The following is a 26,284-nucleotide window of genomic DNA, read 5'->3' on the forward strand; positions in this document are numbered from 1 at the left end:
TTCAAGCCAAACAAGTTTTTAAATGCAGAAACAAACAGAAGTAATTTGTCAGACAGAAGTGCAAAACATTGTCCAACAGCTTCTATTTGTCTGCATACACCTTTATTCACTGAGCCTGGGGATATATTTCCTGTGCTGTCTGTACGTGTGCTTGTGACGGGCTGCAGTCATTGCCCCCCCCTGCACCGCTTTGTTGGAACTTGTCGACTGAAGCTATGAGTCAGACAAAGATAATACATAAACTCTCCGGGCACATGCATGTCCCAGGCACTGCACCGTGTTTTCCACCTGGACTTCACTTCTTCACCCAGCTGCCGAGAGATGAGAATTAGGGGGGTGATTTTCACACATATCATCTAAACGGTAATTAATTTCTCTTTTATTTTACCAGATGAAACTTCATTGAGATTAAAAACTTCTTTCACCAAAGGGATCCAAGTTAACATTAGTTTTGTTCTTTACACTGTATTGAAGATTTCTTTAATACATTTTTGTCAATGACATGATTGGTTCAAGATTCCTGCAGGTACATCTCTTCATTTTCTGCAGTGTTTCAGGAACAAAGAGTTAAACTGTCAACCACAGGCTGCAGATTTAGCTGTTTATACTGTAATAAACAGAAGTTCTGATGATCTGATCATCTAGAAGCTTTCATTGAAATTTATCCCAGAAATGTGATGATCATCGTTTATCCCAAATTGCCCAACCTGAATTTTCAGTAAGTTTATTAAAAGCAGTCAGTTTGATCAAGATATAAATGAATAAATTAAAGAAAAGTACAATTACGCTGTACAATTTTAACTGTACACACACACACACACACACACAAAGAAAACAAAACCAATGTGGGATGCAGATAATTTAAAAAAAAGTAGAGAGCAAAACAAAATAAATAAACCATAATTCAGATGTAAACAAGTACAACAAATTAAATACAGAGTATTATTTGCTTTGTGGATATTTGACACGTCTACATCTGTTACTGCAGGTTACGTTGGACAGTGTGCTGGTGACACTGAGAGCAACACTTTCTTTTAACCAAAACAGTCTGATTTTTGTTATGTTTTAAATGATTTAATGAAGATCATTTTTGAGCATTTTAACATGTGAAAATCTGGACTTTCAAATCAGGTCATAAACTGCAGTATATTTAAACCCATATGGTTTAATTATGACAAAATTAACCAGATACTTTATGTAAGAAATATAAATCTTGGATGACAGAATATTCAATTTTTTACTCAAGTAAAACAAGAAAATTATTGTAATCAAAATACACTTAAAATTACAACAAATTCTAATTATTACATGATTAATGTGCAAATGTGACATGAAGCTAATTTATTTTATTCATTTTACTTCTTGATTTCTAATAACACAGCATCATTAGCAAATGGATTTATGAATAATCTGCTTAATAAAACTGATGCTTTACTTATTAATTCACCTTAATCTGATCAGAAAATCCATTTTAATCTATGCAAAAGGAGACCGCAAACATGATGGTAGATGACAAAACCCAAAATGTGAACAAACTCTGAAGGAATCAACAACCAAACACAGAGACTCTGGAGACAAACCTTCACCTCCTGCTCAAACTTTTGAAACCACCTTTAAATTTCTGAACAAACTTTCCTGAAAACTTTTGTTGCTGCAGAATTTAACTCTTAATGGACAAAGTAGCACAAAAATATTACAGCAAAACACAAGTTTTAACATCTGATGTACTAATAGTTAAACCCCAAAACTCAAACAAGTTCATGAGTTAAGTGTCTGCTTTTACTGAATCTCTCATAGATGATTTTACACAGTTTTAGATTAAATTTTCTTTCCTTAAATGTTGATTTACAAGAATTTCTGACAAGCTATTAGCACTATGAGTTTAGCTCAACACTAACAAATGTTGCTAAATAATTTGGGTCATATTTCAGCAACTGAGAAAGTGATGTTTATTCCCCTGATGATGTTGAAGAAAAGCTATACTATTCTATTTTTCTTTACTTGTTTTGTACATTCCTTTGTTTCAATACTTACAATGTTTATTTGCTTAATTCTACAGGTTAAATGCAATGATTTATGTCCATAATTAGCTAAAAAAAAAAATAAAAAAAAGAAAAGTCTCATACAGTTAAATATATTCATATTTAAACATTTGCATTTAACATTTTGGCTCATATTGAACTAACTAACAGTGAATTTTCCCCCCTGAAATATTTGGTCAGGTAATCCTGTAAAGTTTTTCTCTTTCTGCTGAACATCCAGTGATTGGAAATGTTTTTTCTAAAATGTTTCTGTGTTGCTTAATTGTCATAGTGAACCAGTCACATGTGAATAGTGAAAAATATAATTTAAACTTTTGTGACTCGTGAACATTTGGGAAAGGAGCGTCATGAAAAATCTCAATCTTTCAGTCTTTCAAAGGCTGCTGCAGAAAAGCTCAGAGAGTCTGGCAATCACACTTAATTTATCTCATTTTAAAAATAACAAATTGAAGGATTCATTATTACCTTCTTCATTGTGCATTTACATAGATAATAAAAAGCAATTTAGTTTTTCATCATTGACCGTAGAGGAATAGAAAAATCTACAATATAGTAAACATGATAACAAAATAATAAAAGAATAAATAAATCTAAATGAAATAAGATAAAACCAGGTGAAACAGAATGAAATAAACATTCATTCTGAACTTGACATTAGACATCAGCTGTCATAAGTTCCTGCTTGTAGGGAAAATAAAACCTGCTTACAGCTTTTTGGTTTATCTTTAGATTTGCACTTCAAGGTGAAGCATGAATTGTACGGTTAAACATTATGAATACCAATATGATACACTTTATTGTCTCCATGGGGAAATGTGGCTAAAACTTAGGTGGTGTTACATTAGCTGCCTTGTTGACATAAATACACAACACAACTCATTAACAAACCACCGTTATCCACTACCAACCATAAGTCACACTCAACAAATCATTAAAACAATCCCAAAGCATCAGACAGAGCGAGAACAGGAAGAAAACAACATGCTGTTCTACAACCTTCAGAGCCCTAGAGTGTATAAGGCTACTTAAGACTATTTAAATTTTATTTTATTTGTTATTTTGGATCTGGATGCTTTCCACCAGAAGAGTTTTGCTCATATTTAGGATAAAGGATGTGTGATGGGCCTGATAAAATTCTCTGTGCGTGTCTGAGTACAGACTAATCGTGGATGGATTGACAGGAGGGGTTTCCAGTTCTCCCCACCACCTTCATGGCTGAGAGATTGCCACACCATGCTGTCATCCTGTACATAATGATGCTTCTGGCGCAGTCTGACAAAACACAAACATCCTTTTCTGATCCCATCCCATCACCTCCGTAGGAGAGCACAGACAGTCAGTGTGGTCATTCCAACTGAGGTGGAGTTCATTGTAAACACTGCGGTGGGATTTAACCTGGTTGATTTATTCATTCTGGATGGACTGCATCTTGTCCTTCATATTTTAAGTGTCGGACTCAGGTGTGAGAGCTGCTTGTCTTGCAAGCGGACGGTCTGTCGTTCAAGCCCTAGCTCCCCCTACACTGCTTCAGTCCTGGAGGGGGGACACACAATTGTTCTCTGAGGGTTGCTCCCAAGGTCAAATAAATGCAGAAGGATGTGTCTGTAAAACATTTGCCAATTTTCCCTGCAATGATTTGCAGTGGCGACCCCTCAGAGGGTCAAGCCCAAAGGGAAACAACAACAACATGACAAACAATATGACAATGTGAAGCCACTCTTTGTAATATATGGAAACTTGAGAACCCGCTCCCTCAGTGGTTATATAATATATCACACTTTAGTTATCTTTGTACTGAGAAAAAGTTTTAAAAAGTGAATTACCCTGGGTGATTGCTGATGCATTTCCCTCATATTACATGTAAAATTCTGATTTATTTTATCTGAACATTTTTTCTTTATGTGCCCATGTGCACCATGTGTCCATCCAGTATACCATCGCCTGAAGGAGTCGCGTATTTTTACTTCACCTGCATCACTGCTGAGGGGGGAGATTTGATATTTTCCTCTTGACATGACTGAAACCTCAGACTTCTCTAATGGTTTATCTCTTTATGCAGTCGGTCATTAATGTTCAAAGCAAAACCACATTTATCATCCAAACAAAGAGCTACGCCCCGTCCATAGAGCTTCAGGTGGATACTTTAAATCTGGCTGGATTGTAAAGATGGTTTCTATATGCTGTAAGTCGATGCCCCAAAAGAGAACAATATGACCACAGAAAAATCTAACGAACGTACGTGCAGGTGCTGCCTCTGGGAATAATAACACTCCAGCCCCATGAAAATTCCCCTGACTTTTTCTTTTTAGCTGTTTCACAGAGAATAAGCTTGTGCTTGTTCCTACAGCAGCTGTTGGATGGACAACTTAACTACAGTCAGGACAGTCAGCTCGGGAGGAGGCGCTGCAGGAAGCAGCACTGGTGAGCACTTTAATGTCCTGAAATACTGCAGGAAATTCCCAAGAATAAGAACAAATCCCAGATGACCATATCACCCTGCCTTGAAAGGATACAGAATGCTGTAAAAGTAATATAATACAATACAGATGTACTGACATGTATCTACTGTTTCCTTACAGTGGTCACGAAATCAGTGACGACGACTCGACTGACACAGCAAAGTAAGTTTAGGTTGTGTTTTTTTTACGTCTTAGATGCATCATTTTAGTCCAAATTAAATAATTAAGGCTCAAATAAAGTATAATATTGGAAATTGAGAAACATAAATAAAATAAATAAAATCAACATTTTACATTTTACAGTTAAATTAATGAACAACTCATTTTTTTTTACAAAATCACTTTTATTCTCCAAAGCTTTGATGTAGTAATTATTAGGGATGTTTTGTCACTAATTCAAGTATGATGTCACCTATTAATTTTGGGGTTTATGTTTTTGTGTTTGCTAAAATCACAATTTTGGCCACAAGGATTTTGAATTTATTCTTTTTGTGCTACAATCCCACAAGCGACAAGACTGATTTAGTTTTTTTTGTTTTTTTATTATTATTATGTAATTGTGGAATATTATATGTGATTAAGAGAAAAGAAAAACAAGAGAAAACAAAAAATAGAGAAACAAAAAGATGCAAGCATATGTTTACTTAAAAAAGACAACACTGTGAGTATGTGAGTTTTATATTGGGCAGAAAAGACAGGAAGAAGAAGGAGCATAAAGTTTAAATAAATCATAGTTTTTTCACTGTATAGTTTCTGTATCATGTTGTGCGTGCTCTGTGCTCTACGCAGGCTGCAGTTTCTGATTATTTACACTTTTGGAAGCATAAATAAACAACTGTCCAGTCAGGATGTCAACGTGGGACTCACAGGGGTTAAACTTGGGCTGCTCGTAAGCGTCCCATGATTTGGCTGTAGTTTTCACAGTGGCCTCACTTGTGTTTGCCAGTATGGGTTCCATGTTGGTTCTGAATGGGCCAACTGTGAATTGCACAGAACAGAAGTAGGCATGTCCATGTGGAACCATAAGGGTTAAATCTGGGCGATGTAGGTACTGAGTGGGCGTTGAGTTGAACTGGGCAAATTTTGCAGGTTCCACATATGAACCTGGCTACGTGAACCCCATGAGGGATCTAAGTGGACTGCCTGAGCAAGAAAAACAGAGTTAATTTAAACAGACCATGTGGGCTGGCTAAATAGGCCCAATGTTGGCCACCTGCTGAAACCCAGAGAGAACCAATATGAATTCCATATGGGCAAATACAGGTGGGACCTTTATCTGTTGCCCAAATGTAACCCCACATAGACGTGCTGGCTGGGTAGGGATAATATCCTAACTTTATCTTAGTAAATTATCCTGAAATTGTTCAGTCTACATTGAAAAAAAATACCTTAACAGACGTCATAGCAGCTCCAGTCACCTGAGAGAGGGACTGTTTTGTAGGCATTTCATACAGAAGAAGCTAAGTTACTAAGCTAAGTTACAACCAGTATCACTTTTACACAGTTGCATTTGTGTAATGGATGAACATCAATATTGACAGAGAATGTTCCCTTTCCTCATGAGATTTAAACATTCACAATCAAATTAAGCAAGAACAAAAGAGCAAGCTGCTAACACATAATGCTACGTAGCATCCAGTGGCTAAGTAGCAAAGCCACTGGATGCTACGTAGCATCATTAGTATTGATTTAGCACCATGTTTCTGTCTTCTAAAGTTGAATTTCTCCCTATTTATGATTACCACAGCTACTTAGAACAGAGTAGATAGTGTTAATATCAGGAAATAAATTACATAGAGGTGAATAAAAAATCTATTTGCTATAAACTAAAACAATAAGCTAAATACAATATGCTAAATTTGTACAGTGGGATTTGTTTTCATTCTGTAAATATCAGGCATGTCAGCACAAAGTTAGACATTCAGTGGAAATGCTGATTAATTCAGTTTTAAAGAGGTTTAAAAAAAAGAAGAATTATGGTGAAAATGTCAAACATGGATATTACTACCTGTGGGCAACCACTTGACAGCTTATCATCTTTTATTAGAAGAGAAAAATCATTACCTCAGGCAGCAGCACCAACAGAAACTATGTGCATGTCGTTTATAATTTTTATCTGCTGTAAAGGGATGAGATGGTATAATTATGAAGCAGGTTCAAGCACGACATTTGAGAATGCTCCCTAATAACAAAAATTTTAAAAAAGCCCTGACTTTATTGGTTAAATATGAACTTTTCCAGTGCGGTCTTGTTGTTGTACGTGGATTCCGGCATTTTTTCCAAGTCCCAGCAGGTCGAGTATTTCAGAGGGGATTTTGAAAATATGACATATTAAACAGGGTCACAAAAAAAGCAAATTTATCAAATTAGGTTGTAAATTCCTGCATGCTTCCTTTTAATTCCCCCACTCTAGGTGATCTTTCTCAAAGTGCAAGCGGTTCAGGTGGAAGAGCTGCAGCAGGAGGGTCAGGCAGCACCAGCAGATCAGTTCTGATCACATCCAGCAGCTCCCATCAAGGTGGATCTGGGGCCAGTAAGGGTTCTGGGGCCATCAGTGTCACCACTGTAGGCGCTTCCTCAGCAGGATCCTCAGGTGGAGGTGCATCAGGGGGTGTTGGGGCCTCTGGGGCAGGAGTGGGGTTTGGAGGAGCTGGAGGGGGGTCCTCCAGTATGTCATATAGTTTTGCAAGTGGTGGCAAAGAAGGAAAAAGGGAAGGAGGTTTGGGTGCTGTAACTGTTTCCTCAGTGACCAAGTCCAGTCACACCTCAGGAGGTTCTGGGGAAGTGAAAAGAGGATCATCGTCATCTGCAGTTGCTCATTCACTGCCTACAAAGGAAAAGAAGAGCATCACCACCATGTCAGCGGCCCTATCAGAGGTCTTTGATGGTTAGTCATGAGCCAGAGGTTGTACTCTGTGCAGCTTTTCACAAAATGCAAATATTCATGTAACCTTTATTTATTTCAGACAGCTCAAGCACAAATTCATCTCCTGAGTACAACAGGAAAGAGTATGGTAAGTTAAAATGCCTGGGGAGGGGGTGGGGGGGTTGTTCAACTACAAGTAAAGGTCTTGGAGTTTGGATGACCTGTGATGTTTTTGCAGGCAGTTCAGGTGCAACATCAACTTCTGCAACGAGAGGAAGAACTCAGAGCCGAGGTACACTGAAAACACTCCCAGTATAAGAACAGTATTTATTAGCAGTGGTTACTAAAAGAAATAATTGGAGAGGTTTAAATTGAAATCTGAAATAATTAATCAAGACATCTTATTGGTTTTGTTTATTTTTAGAGAGTGAGATCAGAGCCAGGCTTCAGAGCGCCTCTCCTCCTGCAAGATGTGAGTCCAGCTCATCATGGATCTGGACCCGACAGCAGTTCAGAATTCCCCTGTTTAGTCTTCATGTTGCTGAATTGGGATTGTCTTCTGTGTTGAAGGGACGGAGCTAGATGATGTGAAGCGTCTACTGAAGGGAAATCGCTCCACCAGCACCAGTCCCACTACATCCCCCAACAACACACTGCCAATCCCCAAGAAGGCCAGTGTGGAGACCAGGACCATGTCCGAAGCCTCCACAGGTTCAACCATTCAGCTGCACAAGATGAACACTTTTCATTATTAAGGTTTCCTTTTTAAGAAACGAATAAAAAATTTTTTTTCTGTTTCAGACCAGTATGGGAGCGTTTGGTCTGGAGATGTGAGCAGTGGCTACGGTTACAGTACAAACCCTAACAACTATTCTGCCACTTCCACTCTGTACCAGTCAGGTCAGTCATGTAGAACACCCAGTAAAACCACTAAAGTAGACTGTTTATGCTTTAACAGTCTCTGCAAAAAGAGTTGGAGATAAATCATATATGGCATGAAGCAAAGAAAATCTCAAATATTTGTTCAGTCGTGTAGAGAAAATTTTATAGAGAAAAATCTAAATATTTGAATTTTGTTTTCCTGAAAAAGATCCAACATTTTGGCTTTAAAAAACAAAAACAATAACATCAACAACAAAAAATAAATTAATTAAACACATGCATGATAGGTTAATAGGTCACTCTAAATTGCCCCTAGGCGTGAGTGTGGTTGTTCGTCTCTCTGTGTGTGGCCCTGCGATGGACTGGCGAGCTGTCCAGGGTGTACCCTGCCTGTCACCCAAAGCCAGCTGGGATAGGCTCCAGCTTCCCCGCGACCCTGAATTGGAATAAGCGGTTTGGAAAATGAATGAATGAATTTACTTTAGCTGTGAAAGTAGGATTAGGGATTTTTTAAATATAAACCTTAAATGATGACAAAAGTTTAAAAAATATATTATTGGAGTTTGCTTATGTTGGAAAGAAAGCAACAAATAAAGGAATAAATATAAACAACATTTTAAAAAAAAAATTTTATTTAAAGATTTTGTTTATTTTTATTTTAAAAGACATTTATGAGACAAAAAAAAAAACATGTTTTTTAAGATGAAAGCTCTCTTTCATCGTAAAGAAAGAAAGAAAGAAAGTTACAGGTTTATTTATGGTGCCGTGAAAACGCAACCAAGAACCGATGAGTTTTTTGTTCTTCAGTAAATATAATAAGAAAAGCAGTAAAAAGTGCATAGACGAAGTAGTTTGGTAAACAAGAATTTTGTTTAGACTTTTTAATCTTCATCACCGTAAAAAAATTTATTTGCATCAGTAAAACTGAAGACGTTAAGATGCACGAATCAGCCTGTTTCTGTTCTGTTGTGTGCAGGAGTCCAGAACAACCTGAGTCTCGGTCCTGCCTCTCTGAACGCCGGACTGTCAGCCAGCAGCTCCGGTGAGCCTCCTGTAACAGCAACCATTTCACACCATCAACATGATACTGAGGCCTGATAATCATGTACTTTTCTCTACCTCAGTTCCAGTGTATGGTGTACAGAACAACCTGGCCACCTCCAGTCCAACAGTCCTTTCCCCGACTGGGGCCCACCCACCGATAGGTACACCTGAGAGACAAGGAAGAAAGATATTTCTCCTTCGCTGTTGCAGAAAACTGATGAAAATTAGCGCTGTCAGACTTCAAGTTGTGAAAATGTCTTTAAAATTCAACACATGCTCATAAAAGTGTGGGTGTAATTTATGATTTTGCCTGTTCACAGTTTATGGCGTGCAGAAAAACGTCTCTGGAATCAGCACAACAGCAGGTGAGATGACAGAGCCATCGCACACAGAATTATGCAACATAGCAAAAAAAAAAAAAAAATTATGTAACATTGCACTTAAATAAGCATAAATCTTTTTCTCATTTCAACTTTCTGATTTTGTCCCATTTGCCAGTGAGGTCAAGCAGTCCTGCCAATCACGAGGCTTTGGGAAAAGACTTTAATTTTGTGATGATAGAGAAGGAAAATGCTCCTGTCAAGAAGGAGACTGAGCGGCTAGTCATGGCCAAAGACACTGGGAAGCAGTTCATGCCTGCTGCACCCACCAGTATCTCAGGTACCTCTGCATATTACAGCTCCTACAAGCACCACTAAGTTCCCATCACATGACCTGACTACGTTTTGTTACACCTACGTTTTCCAAGACAGAGGTGCTTTTTCTTTTGGGGAAATAGTCTTATTAACCTCAACAACTCATATTTTATTCCAAATTGAACATAAACAACACATCAGATATTGAAATCTGGACATTTTACCATACATTCATTTATTTTCCCAACCACTTAGTCTGATTAAGGGTTACGGGGAAGCTGGAGCCTATCCCATCAGTCTTTTGGGCGAAAGGCAGGGTACACCCTGGACAGCTCGCCAGTCCATTGCAGGGCGATATTTTACCAGTTCATGGGAAAGATAAGCTTATTGTGGATCTGATAGACGCAACACATCTGAAAAAGTAGTTCTGGGATGACTGAGAAGTGCAAAACAGATTTACAAAAACACATTTACAAATTTGAAAAACAAATGTATATTTTATACACAGAATACGTTTGCAAATTTGCAACAAACTAAGCTTGAGGAAACAAATTTACCAAACATTAAACACTTGCACAAGTGTCAAAACAAATCTACAAGTGGTAAAACAGAAGTACAAATCCCGACAGACAGTGCTTTCTGGAAGGGTTTCTGAGTTCATGCAATAACTGGCCCGAAGATCACCAACATCCAGCCTTGTGCCTGGCATACAGAGTTTCCTTCTAATTCTCAGAAATGTTTTGATATTAGACACTGTATGTGGTGTCATCTTCAAAGTAGCTACAATTGTACATTGAGGGACATTTTTCACAGTTTTTTTTCACAATTTGAAGACCTAATTCTTCATCGATTGAGAAATCAATTTATATCTAAGACACTCTGCCTCTCTGAAATGCTCCTTTTATACCCCTGTTACTGATCCATGGCATATCAATCAAATTAATTTTACATGCTCCTCCAGTTGCTTACAGTTTGTTCCAGTTACATTTCCTGCCTTTTGTTGACCCTTTTCCGATGTTTTAGCAGATGTCTTGCTGCTATCAGACTCACCATGATCTCATATTTTTTCCTATAAAATGCTAAATTATCTCAGTTTCAGCATCTGATATATTGTTAATATTCTGTTGGGAATAAAATTAGGATTGATTAGATTAGTAAATCATTGCATTCTGTTTTCATTTACAGTTTACAAAGCAACTTTTTTTATAATGAGGTTTCTACATTATGTTGGATTTTATATATTATTTTATTTGCTTGTGTGATGGTTAACATGCCGATGGCCTTTTTAGTGTATGTGAGTGTGTTAACTACAGTAACTGACTTGCATGCTATATCTGTGTGTGTGTGTGTGTGAGAAACGATGAATTAGGTGTGTGTTTTTAATTCGGTTAGGCTACACACATGTTTATATTTAAATATTCCGTTATTATGTAAAGCTGTTTTGTATGAAAATACAACATAAATAAAATTTACATCGCCTTTTTTTTTTTTTTTTTTTTTTTTTTTTTTATGAAAACATTTTCTCATCTAAATCTAATGGGTAAGTGTGTCCTAACCTTTTGGTAGTTTGTATAAAAAGCATAATATAGCTATACTGTAAAAGCCATAGATCATAACTATATCTGTTTAATACATGCAAATACAATAAGAAGAAGATAAAACAAGGTGCAGAAGTGAGAGGGACATGCAGTTTGTGTTTCAGTTGTTGTGAATAAATGACCCGGACATGTGTGTTTGTAGGGAGCTACTCTGAGGACTCACTGAAGCGAGAGAAACAGAAGCTGTTGTCCAGCACTGCGGAGGAAGGAACTGATGCTAAAAGTAAACAGACTCTCTGTAAACTAGCACATACAAATCTGTTTAACACCTAATTCTTCTTCAATTCCTCCTCAAAACCTTCTCGTAGCTTCAACTCTGAAAACTGGAACAAAAGACAAAGCCACCTACGCAGGTACTCTTATTTACTGTCTTCTGGAATAAGTCAACAACGATGCTGATTAACACTTTAAACAAAATATTCTTGTGTTTGTTTCTCAGAGATCCATAAAGACGAGTCGAGCCTCGGTGTCTGCTCCTGCTGCAGCTGGTGGAAGTGGCTGCTGGGCCTCCTGCTCTGCCTGCTGCTCCTCCTCGGGCTCCTCTGTGGACTCATCGCTTTGGGTAAAATGTCTTTTTCTTTTAGGTTAGGTGTGTAATGATATAGACAACCATCTTTAAAGCTGATCTCATTCTTTCTTCTCACAGGTGAAGAGGTGAAAAACCTCAAGAAACGCGTCGAGGACCTTGAAGTCGTCGCTGGAACTTTATCTGCCAGGACCAGCAGACTGTCAGCCTCCTCCGGCGTTAACATCTTCGACCCGTTGGACTCTAATTTCGTGGACACCAGTTTGTCCGGCTCCACCATCACCCGCTCTGAGAACGGTATCAACCTTGGTGCGACTGGAACGGGAGGAGGCATCGGGACTAGTCCGGGAGCAGACAGCGCCACCCTGCAGAGGACTGTGCAGCAGCTGGTCAGGGCTGAACTTCACTCCAGCTCTGTGAGAGGTAATAAAGTAAGAAGTCCTGCTCCCAGAGAAAACCAGCTCAGTTATGACTGAACTTCTTGGATCCTTTGTGTGTTTTTCAGAAACTCTGGCCTACTCTCTGAAAGGTGAACGAGGAGAGCCAGGACCTAAAGGTATGCTTTCATATTTGATGCAGCAGTTTTTGGATAAATTGTTATTATGCAGTATTAACCTGACTTTCCACACAGGTGATCCAGGACAGCTTGGACAGAAAGGTGAGGACTTTTACAGCTGAATGTTGCAGAATCTGATTTGCTAAATTGGAACCGGCTGCTGAGATGTGATGTTTTTCAGGTGAAAGCGGATCTCCCGGCCAGCCAGGTGAGACTCAGAGGCTTTTATTGCCCAGACGGCTGGTGACAAACTCACTCTTCACATGCTTTTTCTAAAGGTCCTCCTGGTCAGATGGGACTGGATGGACCAAGGGGACAGAAGGGAAGTGCAGGTATGTATCAAGTTAGATCTTAATTAAGGCAGCATGTTAACAGAAACACGAGGAAAAAGATGATCTGCTTTCTACTTAGGTGAACCAGGTCCAGAAGGACCTCCAGGTCAGAGGGGTCGGGAAGGACAGATGGGTCCCAGAGGAGAAATGGGACCACCTGGTGTAGGAGAGAAAGGAGGAAAAGGTTATAACAGACACATTTATGTGAAACTGAAAGACACAGGATTTTGGTTTTTTTCTGTTTTTTTACATTTTGGTGTTGCTTTTGACAGGATCTCAAGGTGAGCCGGGACATCCTGGTTCTGCTGGTGCTCCTGGACCTGTGGGTCCAAAAGGTGAAGTCTTGATGGAAATATGTTTTATATAAGATTGAACCAAAAAAGACCACACAAGTGGCTTAATCATGTAAAAAAAAAAAAAAACAGTCTGATTGTTCTTGTTTGCTTCAGGTGCTGTGGGAGATCAGGGCGCTCCAGGAATACCAGGTAAAGACTCAGATCTTATCAGTACTAAGTCTGTTGAGGCGCATCGACTGACAAGCCTTTCTGTGTTAAATACCTGAAAACAGGTGCTCCTGGTCTGAAGGGCTTCTCTGGTGAACCTGGAACTCCAGGAGCTAAAGGTAGAAGAAAAGTTTATAATACTTAATCGTCAAAACTGTGTTTTTACACCGACTGGAGACAAAACTGGTCTCAAGCTTTTCCAGATCACAATCAGTCAGTTAAATAAATTACAGTGTTTACTTCATCAGCACTGTTATTTAAATGTGATGCAGGTGACCGTGGAACAGCAGGACCCCAAGGGATTAAAGGAGATCACGGAGAGCGAGGACCACGTGGACCAGCAGGTGTGTCCCTCAGATGGTCCAAAAACCTGATTTGGATTCAAGACTCAGGATTTCACATTACCAGTGAATTTACAAAATCAAATGATAAAGATCACAGCTAAGGCAGGATACATTCTGAAAAAATGCACCTAATGTGAATTTGTGTTTTTTATTATGAAGTATAAAACAAAGAAAATAAAACAAAAAAATGATATAAAAAAAAAAGAAAAAAAGAAAAGAAAAATATACATTTAAGATAGTTAAAGTATAAAACTGAATCAAGTTATACAAAAAATACTTTATTCATCCAAAGTGGAAAAGTCTAAAAATGTAATATAATGAATTATTTAATACTATTATTGATATAATTATATATAAACATAAATGTACATAAATCTTTCATAGCTGTTGTAAAAAGAAAATTAATAAATACAATCAAATATAATATTATAAATGTGTCCTATGTTAATAGAATACATATATATCTGCATATATTTACAAAATTAGTGAGTATTTAGAAAAATATCTACATAACACTCCCAAAGTTTTTACAGATCAAGAAAAAGCTTTTTTGTTTTTGTTAAAGGTGAACCAGGACAACCTGGACTACAAGGGCCTGCTGGAGCTAAGGGATCTAAAGGCAGTGGAGGTGAATAGAAATCTGGATTTTCTTCTCGGAGGAAGCGCTGAAGAAAATTTGACCCATCTGTAATTTTATGTGTTCAAACAGGCGAAGCAGGTTCAATGGGACTTCCTGGTGCGAGAGGACCACCGGGACTTCCTGGAGATGTTGGTCCTCCAGGTACAAACACTTTTGTCAGGTTGCTTTTCTCAAATCAGTTTGTCTGATATCAGATGAGGATTTTTTTTTATTGTAAATTTTCTCTTTAAATTTAAAAACTCAGCATCTTTAAACTGGAATAAGTTGTATAGAAAATGCATAATATACAAATTTCCTTTTTTAAATGTTACATGCTATTTGTTCTTATCTCCAGGTCTTCCAGGTATACAAGGACCCCCAGGTTAGAGAAAGCATCAGTATTTACTAGAGTGAAAAAAGGTTAGAATTAATACATTTACATCTGTTTTCTGACACACTGTTTGTCGCCATCGCAGGAAATCCAGGACTGCCTGGTGTTAAAGGTAACATTGTCTGTTCTTTTTCCAATGAACTTGACATTTACAACAACTTAACTTTTGTTGATATATATTGAAATAAAGAGCTGCCCAGTGGCATAGTAGTTTGCACGGTGGCCTCACAGCAAGAAGGTGGCTGGTTGCCTTTCGCCCAAAGACTACGGGGATAGGCTCCAGCTTCCCTGCGACCCTTCATTAGGTTAAGCGGTTAAGATAATGAATGAATGAAAGGATATTGAAATAAAATCTCATTTAACTGTCAAATATTGCGCTACACTGGAACTTTGTGACTTCAAATCTGAAGAGATGAAAGCCTGTGTGGTAGCATCCATGGCCATGCTCATGGACACATGATAGTTCTGCTGGGAAATTTATGGTTATAGCATGCTTGTAACATGGACCATTTTTTATTTAATTTCCCTTTGGTTTTATTTTAAGATGAATTAATATTATGTCACTGAGCTTACTGGGTTTTTACTGAATATTTTCATATAAAACAGCTAACAGGTGCTTCTTCCTATGATGTCCTCTACTGTTTGATTTTGTGCTTGTGTTGTTCTCACACTCATATGTAAGTCGCTTTGAATAAAATCGCTGCTAAATAACAATAGCATAGAATAGAATAGAACAGAACAGAATAGAATAGAATAGAATAGAATAGAACAACATAGAATAGAATAGAATAGAATAGAATAGAACAGAACAGAAAAACAGAATAGAATAGAATAGAATAGAATAGAATAGAATAGAATAGAATAGAATAGAATAGAATAACCATCCCACGGCTGCTCTACCTGATTGTTGTTTTCCAAAAACGACAAATCCTACAAAAAACAAGCAACACTCTTTCTACTCTGTGGTCATCCTTTGCTGACGTACATCCTTCCTTACAAAATGGCCAAGATTATCTCCGTCACTAGAAGCGTATTTGTTGATGATCACTCTCACCTACATGTTTTACTGGTAGCGCTATGCTTTGTGGTGGTCATGTATTCTACAGCGCTGGTTTGTCTGTCTGTCTTTCTGTTAGCAACAGAACTCAGAGAGTTATGGACGGATTGGAATGACATTCTCAGGAACCTCGGAAATGGAAAATCGAACAAGGGTTTAGGGGTGATCCGGATCAATACCTAGATACAGGAATTTTTCAGTTTTGCCATTAGAGCTTCTGACTTTTATCATAATGTCCTCAATGATTAGCAAAGATAAATGAATAAAAAATGACAAAAAGCTTAAGGTCTGCGCTCTCTGAGTGCTTGTCGTATTGGTCAGATGACTCCCAATCGGAGCTGAACAGATTTATCAGGGTGTCATTTGACTGATTGGTTTAAACCTCTGGACTGTTTCCAGAACAGTTTATTTTTCATTGATATTCTGTTCATTACTTCCCAACTTTACAAAGCCCCACATTTAGACTTTTTAGTTATTTTGGAACTATTTTTCATATGGATACATGGTAACATGATGAAATCAAATATTTAGTCATTTTTTGTCATTGATCACATTGAGAGAAATGTACTGATCCACAGTTAGAAAGTCCAGGCGTCTCCACCATGAATTTAAATATCAGCCCATCTTTAGTTTCTGTGTGACTGGTGAGGGTACAATATGTTGTTTCTTAGTGAAATGTAAGTTGATCTGGTCTTTCAGGTGACCCAGGATCACCCGGTAAAGTCTTTAGCTCAGGTGAGAAAATCAACACTTTTGGTACACTTGACTTTCATGTTGGGAATAGTGGCATGTCATAACATTAAACTGGCATGTTTAATGTGTTTCTAGTTGGTTCTGATACTGTGGCCATCCCTGGACCTCCAGGACCAGCTGGGCCTGCAGGTCCTGCTGGAGCTCCTGGTCTGTCTGGTCCCATCGGGCCTGCTGGTCTCCCCGGACAACCAGGTAAAATCGACCTTTTGATCGAAGAGAAGCGCCTGAAATTTACCAAAAACTTTCACATAATGATTTCTGTGGTTTTATTATTTAGGTCCAAAGGGAGCAACAGGAGAAAAAGGAGAAAAGGGTGAAAAGGGAGAGAAGGGGGAGAAAGGGGAGAAAGGAGAGAAGGGGGAGCAAGGTCAGCCTGGAAAGCCAGGTACCAGCATCACATCAGATTCCGCCAGCGCCACCAACAGTGAGTTCCTACATGTCTCCTCTTATGTGCTCTTATTGCATCCAGTGTTAGAATCTTGAGTAGCAATGCTGCAACTTTATGATGTCTTTCCAAACAGAACTTTCCACAGTGGTTGGACCTCCTGGTCCACCTGGACCTCCAGGACCTCCTGGAAAGCCTGGTCTACAAGGACCTCCTGGTATGCGCAAAGAGTTTAGTGTTAAGATCACATCTAACTGCAGATAATAAAAATAAACAAATTATGGTCTTACTTCATTTTAGGAGAAGAAAAAGAGGGTCCTCCAGGTCCTCGAGGTCCTCCTGGAGAGCCAGGTAACCAAAATTATTGCTTGAATGGCAGAAAGGTAGATAAGTTAATCCTCAACATATAGAAAAAAATTAAACTCTGTCAAGATAGAAAATATTAATTTGCTCAATTTTTCCATTTCTATCTTTTATTTACATATTTGAATTTTCAAATCTATCTATCTATCTATCTATCTATCTATCTATCTATCTATCTATCTATCTATCTATCTATCTATCTATCTATCTATCTATCTATTTTTTCTATCTATCTATTTTTTCTATCTATATCTATTTATCTATCTATCTATCTATCTATCTATCTATCTATCTATCTATCTATCTATCTATCTATCTATCTATCTATCTATCTATCTATCTATCTATCTATTTTTTCTATCTATCTATCTATCTATCTATCTATCTATCTATCTATCTATCTATCTATCTATCTATTTTTTCTATCTATCTATCTATCTATCTATCTATCTATCTATCTATCTATCTATCTATCTATCTATCTATCTATCTATCTATCTATCTGTCTAGCTGGCTAGCTGGCTAGCTAGCTATCTGCCTACACATAGCCATAATTAAGGGACAACATACTGTATGTACGGTATACATGTACAGCATACATATATACATACATACATACATACATACATACATACATTCATACACACACCTGACCTGAAACCATGTTCCGTTGTCTCAGGTATTGGTGTACCCGGTCCTCCAGGTGAGAAAGGGGAACCTGGCAGCTTTATGCCCAACTCAGGTTGGTGAAAGAAATAAATTAAAATTTGAATTCAGACCAACAACAGACCAACAACATCTCCCTCAGCTCCTGATGTGTTTATGTAATTATTGTGCATTTGTTTTCTTTCTATGGTTTAGAAAGCTTCTTCGCTGGACCACCAGGACCTCCAGGACTTCCTGGCCCACAGGGTCCACCAGGTAGTCTCATATTTCTTCTGCATTTGCTACATAAAAACACAAATATAATCAGGCAGCTTTCTGAAAGAAAGAGTTTCAGGTGCTCAGAACTTTAATTTGTTCTGTTTAGGTAATGATGGACCACAAGGATTCCAAGGTGAGAAAATTGTCCAACACTGGAAATTAGAGAATTTTTTTGTTGTTGCTTTTTTACATAATTTTCCGATAAATTATGGCCATCATTCTGGCTGTGTCACAGCAAAAGGGGGACTTTTAGGAACATCAAAATTCCAATTTAATATTTTCAAAAGGTCAAGAGAACACCAGGTACAAATTAATATTGCATCTATTTGTCACTAATTTTTAGTATATTTAAGAATAATCTTAAAAACCCTCTGCCAACAATAACTTATTAGACGGAAAACAGATTTTCTTTTCTCACAAAAAAATTAAAGAGCATTTTTATTCTTCTAATGACCTGAGCAGGTAGAACATTGAGGTGATCCACAGTGGTTAAAAGCTAAAATCAAATTTTAACAAACATTTTGACTTTGAATATCTTTTTCTTCCCAGGGGAACCAGGGCAACCTGGTCTTCCAGGAAGTCCAGGGGAACCAGGTGTTGGTAAGTCCACAAACTGTAGATAAGATAGATTCTTTTAAGATTAAACTGCTTAAAGCTTTGGTTTCAAATAACTGGTTTCTATATCAGGTTTCCCAGGTCCACCTGGACCTGAGGGTCCACCAGGCCCACAGGGTCCACAAGGACCAAAAGGTATATTCCACTTTGATGCATTGAATAACATTTTTTTAAAAATACATTTCAAGGCCTCTGTTAATTTTATTTCTCCTGTTTGTAGTTCAGAAAAAGTTAAATTTACTTATTCTTTTCACATTATCCTTGTAGGTAATGATGGAGCTCCTGGAATACCAGGAGCTGACACTGGTAAAGCTAAACTTTAATTAACTAATCTCTATTCATACAACCTCTTAATGTTTTTAATGAGAGGATCTGTAGCTGACAGCACTCAGGGAATCCGTGTTATAATTTCAGGTAGCTCATATATTCCTGGCCCACCAGGCCCGCCTGGACCACCTGGAAGTGCATCGGTTGATGTGGGCCAGTATGTTGCAGAATACCTTCAGAGTAAGCATTGCTCTTGTTTGTACTCACATATGAACATATATGGATGAATCAAAATGCTGAGGCAGGTTAATCTACTGTGATCCACAGGTGGCAGTGTCAGGCAGTATCTGGCTGGTCCTCCTGGTCCTCCTGGTGTTCCAGGGGAACCTGGCCCCCCTGGACATTCAGAAGATGGACTAGTGGATGACATTGCCAGTCGCGTTATTACCTACATTCAGAGTATGACCAGTTATAAATGGTTTTTCCATCTCTGATAACACAAAACATAAAATGTCAGCTGTCAGTGCTTTAACTGGTCTATCCATCCAGGTTCAGGTTCAGGAGCTCCTGGCCCTCCTGGTCCACCAGGAAGCATCTCTGTCAATGACATCATCAGTCTACTGGCACGTAAGTGAATTTAGATTCAGTGGAAAGTTTTTTTATGAAAAGAAACTGTGGCAGAGGAAATGCCGTGTTGGAGAAATCAAGCTAGAAAAGTGTAGAAATGAATCTGTGTTTTTAATCGAGGGTAAAAATCAGAATCTGTTGTTTAAAAATCTGTTTTTGATGCTTCCTCTTGACTCTGATAACAACTCTTGATCAAACACACTGATTGTCTTGGAGTTCATCTTTGAATAGCTTTTTGACTGTTAACAATTTGTGTCCAGGAGAGGATGTGAGGGCATTTGTCGTCGGCCCTCCTGGACCACCAGGACCACCTGGAGCGCCAGGCTATGGCGGCTACAGCTTTAACACCCAGGAAGTCGCTGACCGTGTCTTCAGTCTCATAGGCGGTGAGTCTTAAAGATGGTCTCACTTGTGACCTAAAGTACCATAAATGTGGTCAGCTGTTTTTGACTGGACCCTTTCTGTTGCCAGAGAGAACCGGGGTGGGTGCCCCTGGACCACCTGGCCCTCCTGGACTTCCTGGACCTCCTGGAAACTTGTTAGCAAGTAAGAAACATGATATGAATGCAACCTCCCAAACAGACTTAATTTAGTCCTAATTTTTGACTGCATCTGGAAGTAAAAACCCAATCTAGGGATGACTTTGACGGAGACCCAGAACTGGTCCAATAGCTTGATGCTTTACCAGCACACTGGGCTCATGTTTGGGTCTAAATTTGAACAATTATTGTTTAAACTGAATCAAATCCGTGCTGACTCAACTCTGCAGGATCGTGTTCATTCTGAAACATCTGGGCTTTTCTCAAAGTAATACATTCTTGTTCTCTATTTAGCTGGGTTTCAAAATCTGGTGGGTCCTCAGGGACCACCTGGTCCACCTGGTTTTCCTGGGCCACCAGGACCAGTAGGACCACCTGGACCACTAGGATTTGGGAGTTACGTCAGCTCAGATATCCATGATTACCTGCAAAGTAAGTATTTCTTTTACTGGATTTTTTCATTTTAACATGAGCTGCATGAATGTTAATAACAATGTTTATATAAGAGTAGATATGAAATATGGCACATATGTAACCCAGGGGTCCCAGTAATTTACAAATTTATCCATAGTAATGTAAATATTTACATCAAACAAATATATTGCACAATATGAATTATTTTTAGTGTATGAGTATGAAAACAGTTTGGAATGATTACTTTCAGTACTTTTCCTGTTGTTGTCCACAATCCAACCCGTACTGCTGAAGGGTGAGACTGCGACACAGACACGTGAAAATGCTTCCCACAGGATCTCCAACACATTAAAGGTTGAAGATCCTGGAGAAAGGGTCCAGCAAGATACATTTTGGAAGTAAACAATTGAAAAGTTAAAACCCCTTTCTTCATACTCCCCCCCCGAAGCCACGCCTCCAAAGCAGAGAAACACACAATGATGTTGTCGAGGAGCTGAAGGAGGAGGGATAATTGGCATTTGACACTGACAGACAATCATTTAGATTGGACTGGTTAATACGATTGGTTGGTGTTTACTCAGTCCTGTTTGTTCCACAGGTAACTAAATCTTAATGTTTTATGTTAATTAATTGGCTGTGAAGGGTAAAAATATCATATAGTTTAATGTAATGAATACATAATGTAGTTGATATGATGTAAGATATAGTAAAAAAATTTCCCTAGAAAAATTTTCCCACCTATTTTAAACTTTTTTTCTGTGAATATTTGCTTTGAGCGATGTCTTGCCATCAACTGTGTCATCGGAGAGGTTTAAGTTTCAGCGCTGCGTTTTGTCAGGCACAACTTCTGCCGTAGGTTTCATGTGATGGTGAAAGTATTTTCTGCATTGGCCAAAAACCACAGAAAACCTCCAGGGCTTTTGACGATGAGGCTTTTTGTATGTGTCTATTAATTACCTCAATTCAACTAATTTCTTCCTAAAACAAAGAGTGGGCTTACCAACGTAACCACTAGCTGTTATCTGTTCACATTACAAACATATGTCTCAGCTGGGCTGCAGTTTGTGGGAAGAAACCTCGATAAAAATATTTTTAGATAACTTTTTTCTCTCTTTTCACCTTGTTTGGTTCTTTTCTCGCTGCTGAAAGGTGATTGACATCTGAAATGAGCCAGAATGTATCAAAGACCCTGGTATGGGGGTAATTTAGATTTCTTTTTTTTACAATTAATTAAACTGAAATGTTTTTTTTTCATTTTAACTTCTTTAATGACAAAAACACAAATTATAATAAAATATAATTTAAAGACAAACAACAAAGAAACAAACAAAAAAAAAGAAACAGAAAAAGTCTCACATTCACATTGAAGTTTAAAGACATGTAACCAGTAAGTTAAAGTTGTTCCATACAGAGTTGACAAATTAAATAATCCTTGTGTACCTTTCAAAGCATGAAATAGCAGACAGGAATATTTATAACCATAAACATTAAAACATTGTAATGTGCTTTACCAGACAATCTTAGTTACAATATTAACTCTCTTACAAGAATAGTAGATATGTCCAAACACATATATTGCAAGAAGGGTTCCATGTTTTATGAAAACTATGGTCTTTGCTGTGTAATTTGCATTTTAAATGGTCCATTGCAATATCCGATTATTACTCTTTGCCGTTGGCTCTTTGAGGGAACATTTTCCCGTTTAAAAGAATACATTTCTGAGCACAAAAAGTGAGTTTCTGATAAAGATTTCTCTGAGAATTGTCTGTAATGCACGTTTCTGATATGCCCAGTAATAAATGTGAAGGATGGTCCCTCCCATTAATCAACAGAAATAAACTGAAAATTGAATATAAATGTTGTCTTATAAACTTATATTCATATTTTAGTGAAATGTTTATTGCATAATTTTTCATTTTTGCATGAAAACAGTTTTAAGCTATATTTTTGCATTTTCTTCCATGCTCCGTTGAGTGTCTCCTCGTACCATGAGGGATATGTGTATCCCCATATTAGAAACAAGTGTGGTTGTGTAATTTTTATCCTGCAACTTCCTCATTTCCTTCCTTCTTTAATGTGTCTGTTTTGAAGAGATTTGTTGCTTTAACCTTTCTAAAACCAGCAGATGAATACAAACCTAAATCATTTGTCTTCTTCTGTGCTGCTTTTCTGCAGACGTTGCTGTCAGAGGCCCTCCTGGCCCCCCTGGACCTCCTGGACCCAAGGGTCCGCCTGGTCCAATTGGTCGACTGGTCTCCCTTACTGACCATACCAACAGAGAGATACTAAGCGCTGAGCTACAAGAATATGTCAGGAGTGAGTTTGAAGGAACTTGTTTGCAGGGAGAGGTTGAGTACTTCAAAACACAGGTTGTGACATTAACTTTGAGGGTTTGATTTGGTTACAAATACTATTATTTTTTGTCTGTTTTTCTAAGATGATGATGCTTCAAACCGAGCTATGTTCGGACAGCCTGGCCCACCAGGCCCTCCTGGACCCCCAGGACACAAGGGAGAGCCAGGTGCTGGAAGCTGGAGCCCAGATGCTGCTGAGTTCTCCAACATGGCCGTAAAAGTAACCGATTACATTAAATGTGAGCATCAGCAAAAATGAATGATCACTATCAGTCCATGATTTGCTGATGGAGAGGTTGTCTTAAAATTCCTCCTTTTTCTCTTTTATTCTGCAGCTCATGGTCTCCTGCATGACTTTGATCAGTACCACAATGGACGGGTCATCCAGGGACCTCAGGGGCCACCTGGTCCTCCAGGACATAGCTCCCACATGAACATCACAGATTTAATGGAATACGTGAAAAGTAAACAACATTTAAAAACAAATTAGAAAAAATAAATGAAAGTAGTTAAAAGATGTTAAAATGTGGATGTTTGTTCTAAACAGCACATGGAGCCATCATGGGACCGCCGGGGAGACCAGGACAGAAAGGGAACGTAGGACTCCCAGGAACAAAGGGAGAAAAAGGTACTTTATTTGTTGTATGCATATGTATGTATATATGTATATATATATATATATATATATATATATATATATATATATATATATATATATATATATATATATATATATATATATATATATATATATATATATATATATATATATATATATATAGTTTTAATATATATATGTATGTATATATATATATATAAATATGTATATATATATATATATATATATATATATATACATATATATATATATATATATATATATATATATATATAGATAGATAGATAGATAGATAGATAGATAGATAGATGGATAGATAGATACATGTGTGTGCATCATCCATCGTAACATAAAGAAATAAAAACAACTTCTTCCATCTTTGATTTCAAGTGAGCTATTTATGATAAGTTGGCACGTAGAGTTATGTCCTCTTGTTTTAACATGTTTTTCCTGTGTGGATGTGGATGCAGGTGAGAGAGGCTTTCCTGGACACGACGGACAAAGAGGACCAAAAGGTGACAGAGGTAAATTCTTGTTTTTCTTCATGAGGTCTGTTACACGGAGCAGGAAAAGGGGTTTAGGGAGGTAACCCTAGGTTTAACACAGGGTTCTCTTCCTACTGAGGTGTATCACCATGACAACTGATGCTGGAGCTAATTTATCCTCCTCTGAGCAGTTTAGGTTTCAAGGTAATCTGAACTTTTGTTTTATTTGGATTTTCTAATAAATATTTTCATTCTGGTTTTTAAAAATTTGTATTGTAATTAAATTTTTTTGTCATAATCAATACTGAACTTTATAAGTGTGCCTGCAGAGTTTCGGTATTCCAACCAAACTACTTTAAGCGTAATGTTCACATCTGATCTGAACTCCACCTTTCTCCCCTAAAATTCAAACATAAACAGAGTTAGAAAAGCTTTTCTTATCAATAATAATTCAACATCATCATACTGCAGAGAGCCATTTCCATTAAGCCAGATCACATTAGCTATCCTGAATATATTGAACCTGCTGTCCAGCTCAGGATCCTGATTTGTACCTTATGTTTTTTTATGGACTCTTTATCAGGTCCACCTTGCTTGTAGTAGGAAGGACCACATAATATCTTTCAGGACTGCCTTAATTCTTGTTGTCATGTCTTGTTGTCATGGTTTCAACAAGGTGTTGGAAACATTCCTGGGATTTTGCTCCATATTGACATGATAGTGTCACATAGTTGATGCTGATTGGTTGGCTGCACATCCACAATGAGTATCTCCTGGTCCACCCCAAAGGTGCTCTTTTAGATGGAAACCTGGTGACCGTGGGGACCAAAACTTATAAAATATCCACGCCACAAGAAGCCCGAAGCGTTGATCCCAGGCAGGGTGGATCCTAGGGGTGGGAAAATCGAATCGAAAAACAGGAAATCGGGATGTTTTTGCTTCGAAATTTTAAAATCGATTTTTTGTTAAAAAAAATGGATTTTCTTTTTCAAATAAATAAATATAATCCATTACAAAGTTTTGTCATTCTTATTGTTTTTATTGATCTTTTAACTTGTCATCTTGGGAATTATAACAGCAGAATGATGGTCTGGCTACTGTGTTGTTTTTCCAAATTGAAATGAAGAAAAATGACAAGCAAAAAAATAAGTTTTATACATTTTTTTTGCTTTTAATCTACAAAAATTAGCAATATCGAAGAATTGTGAGAATCGCAATTTAAATCGAATCGGCACCCAAAAAATGGGAATCAAAGTGGGACAAAAGCATATCGTTACAGCCCTAGTGGATCCATGCTTTTGTATTTTTTCCCCCTTATTCTGACTCCATCTGAATGTGGAGCTGAAATAAGAGACTCATCAGACCAGACATTGTTTTTCAGTCCTCTGCTGTCCCAGTGTGTTGAGTCTGTGGAAATTGTAGCCTTGCTTACCTGTTCTGAGCTGACAGGACCGACACCTTGTGTGGTCGTCTGCTGCAGGACATGGTTGGATGTTCTGTGTTTTCATAGTATTTACATATACCTTGGTTGGTTATCTGAGCTCCTAAGTTCCAAAACATTTCGGCCCACACAAACATTTCCTCTTTTTCAGACCATCCTCTGTAAACCTAGACATGGTTGTGTGTAAAAACCCCAGTAGATCAGAAGGTTCTCAAATAATCAAGAAAACCAAGCCACGTTTAAAGTCACTTAAATGTTTCTCTGTCATTCTGATGTCGTTTGTACTTCAACCTCAATCTTACCTACATGATCTAAATACAGAGTTGCCGCCATGTGATTGACTGATTAGACATTTATGTTAAGAAGCATTTAAACCTTATAAATTTAGTTGTAATATGTGATGAAGCAACAGCAGCACCAAGAAAAAGAATAAAAATGTTAACGGAAGCTTCTGTTGTGTTTCAGGAGACTTTCCTCTGATGACGACGAGGAAGAGGAGGGACACAGGTGTCTAGAGTCAAATCGCCGCTTTGTGGTGAATGAACTGAAGCGCAGCGTTCCTGCTGTGCAGCTGTACTTTTGTTTATAGTTATTCTCCAGCTAACATTGTAAAGTCCCAGACTGTGTGAAGCTCTGACTTCATT

At 37.9% G+C, this 26,284-nt stretch overlaps 1 protein-coding gene across 1 annotated transcript; it reads left to right on the forward strand.

Annotated features, from left to right (window-relative positions):
* Positions 1-4,399: 4,399 nt before the first annotated feature.
* On the forward strand, positions 4,400-26,155 carry LOC306772811 (uncharacterized protein; the record flags this gene model as incomplete). The annotated part of the gene is made up of 49 exons (XM_079262442.1): positions 4,400-4,463; positions 4,622-4,663; positions 6,915-7,388; positions 7,468-7,515; positions 7,606-7,659; positions 7,792-7,839; positions 7,938-8,078; positions 8,169-8,267; positions 9,226-9,291; positions 9,374-9,454; positions 9,614-9,658; positions 9,792-9,953; positions 11,669-11,749; positions 11,835-11,879; positions 11,966-12,088; positions 12,173-12,475; positions 12,558-12,608; positions 12,684-12,710; positions 12,790-12,816; positions 12,887-12,940; positions 13,020-13,124; positions 13,213-13,275; positions 13,390-13,425; positions 13,509-13,562; positions 13,716-13,787; positions 14,353-14,415; positions 14,497-14,568; positions 16,554-16,589; positions 16,683-16,799; positions 16,903-16,992; positions 17,129-17,209; positions 17,293-17,343; positions 18,035-18,097; positions 18,217-18,276; positions 18,829-18,879; positions 18,967-19,029; positions 19,162-19,200; positions 19,309-19,401; positions 19,489-19,620; positions 19,711-19,788; positions 20,049-20,174; positions 20,260-20,334; positions 20,622-20,759; positions 22,917-23,057; positions 23,179-23,334; positions 23,431-23,559; positions 23,643-23,723; positions 24,185-24,238; positions 26,106-26,155. The coding sequence occupies 49 exons, from the start codon at positions 4,400-4,402 to the stop codon at positions 26,153-26,155; spliced, it is 4,404 nt and encodes a 1,467-aa protein (XP_079118568.1).
* Positions 26,156-26,284: the final 129 nt, after the last annotated feature.

Source organism: Telmatherina bonti (assembly GCF_933228915.1).
Source record: "Telmatherina bonti genome assembly, chromosome: 3".
Classification (NCBI taxonomy): Eukaryota; Metazoa; Chordata; class Actinopteri; order Atheriniformes; family Telmatherinidae; genus Telmatherina; species Telmatherina bonti.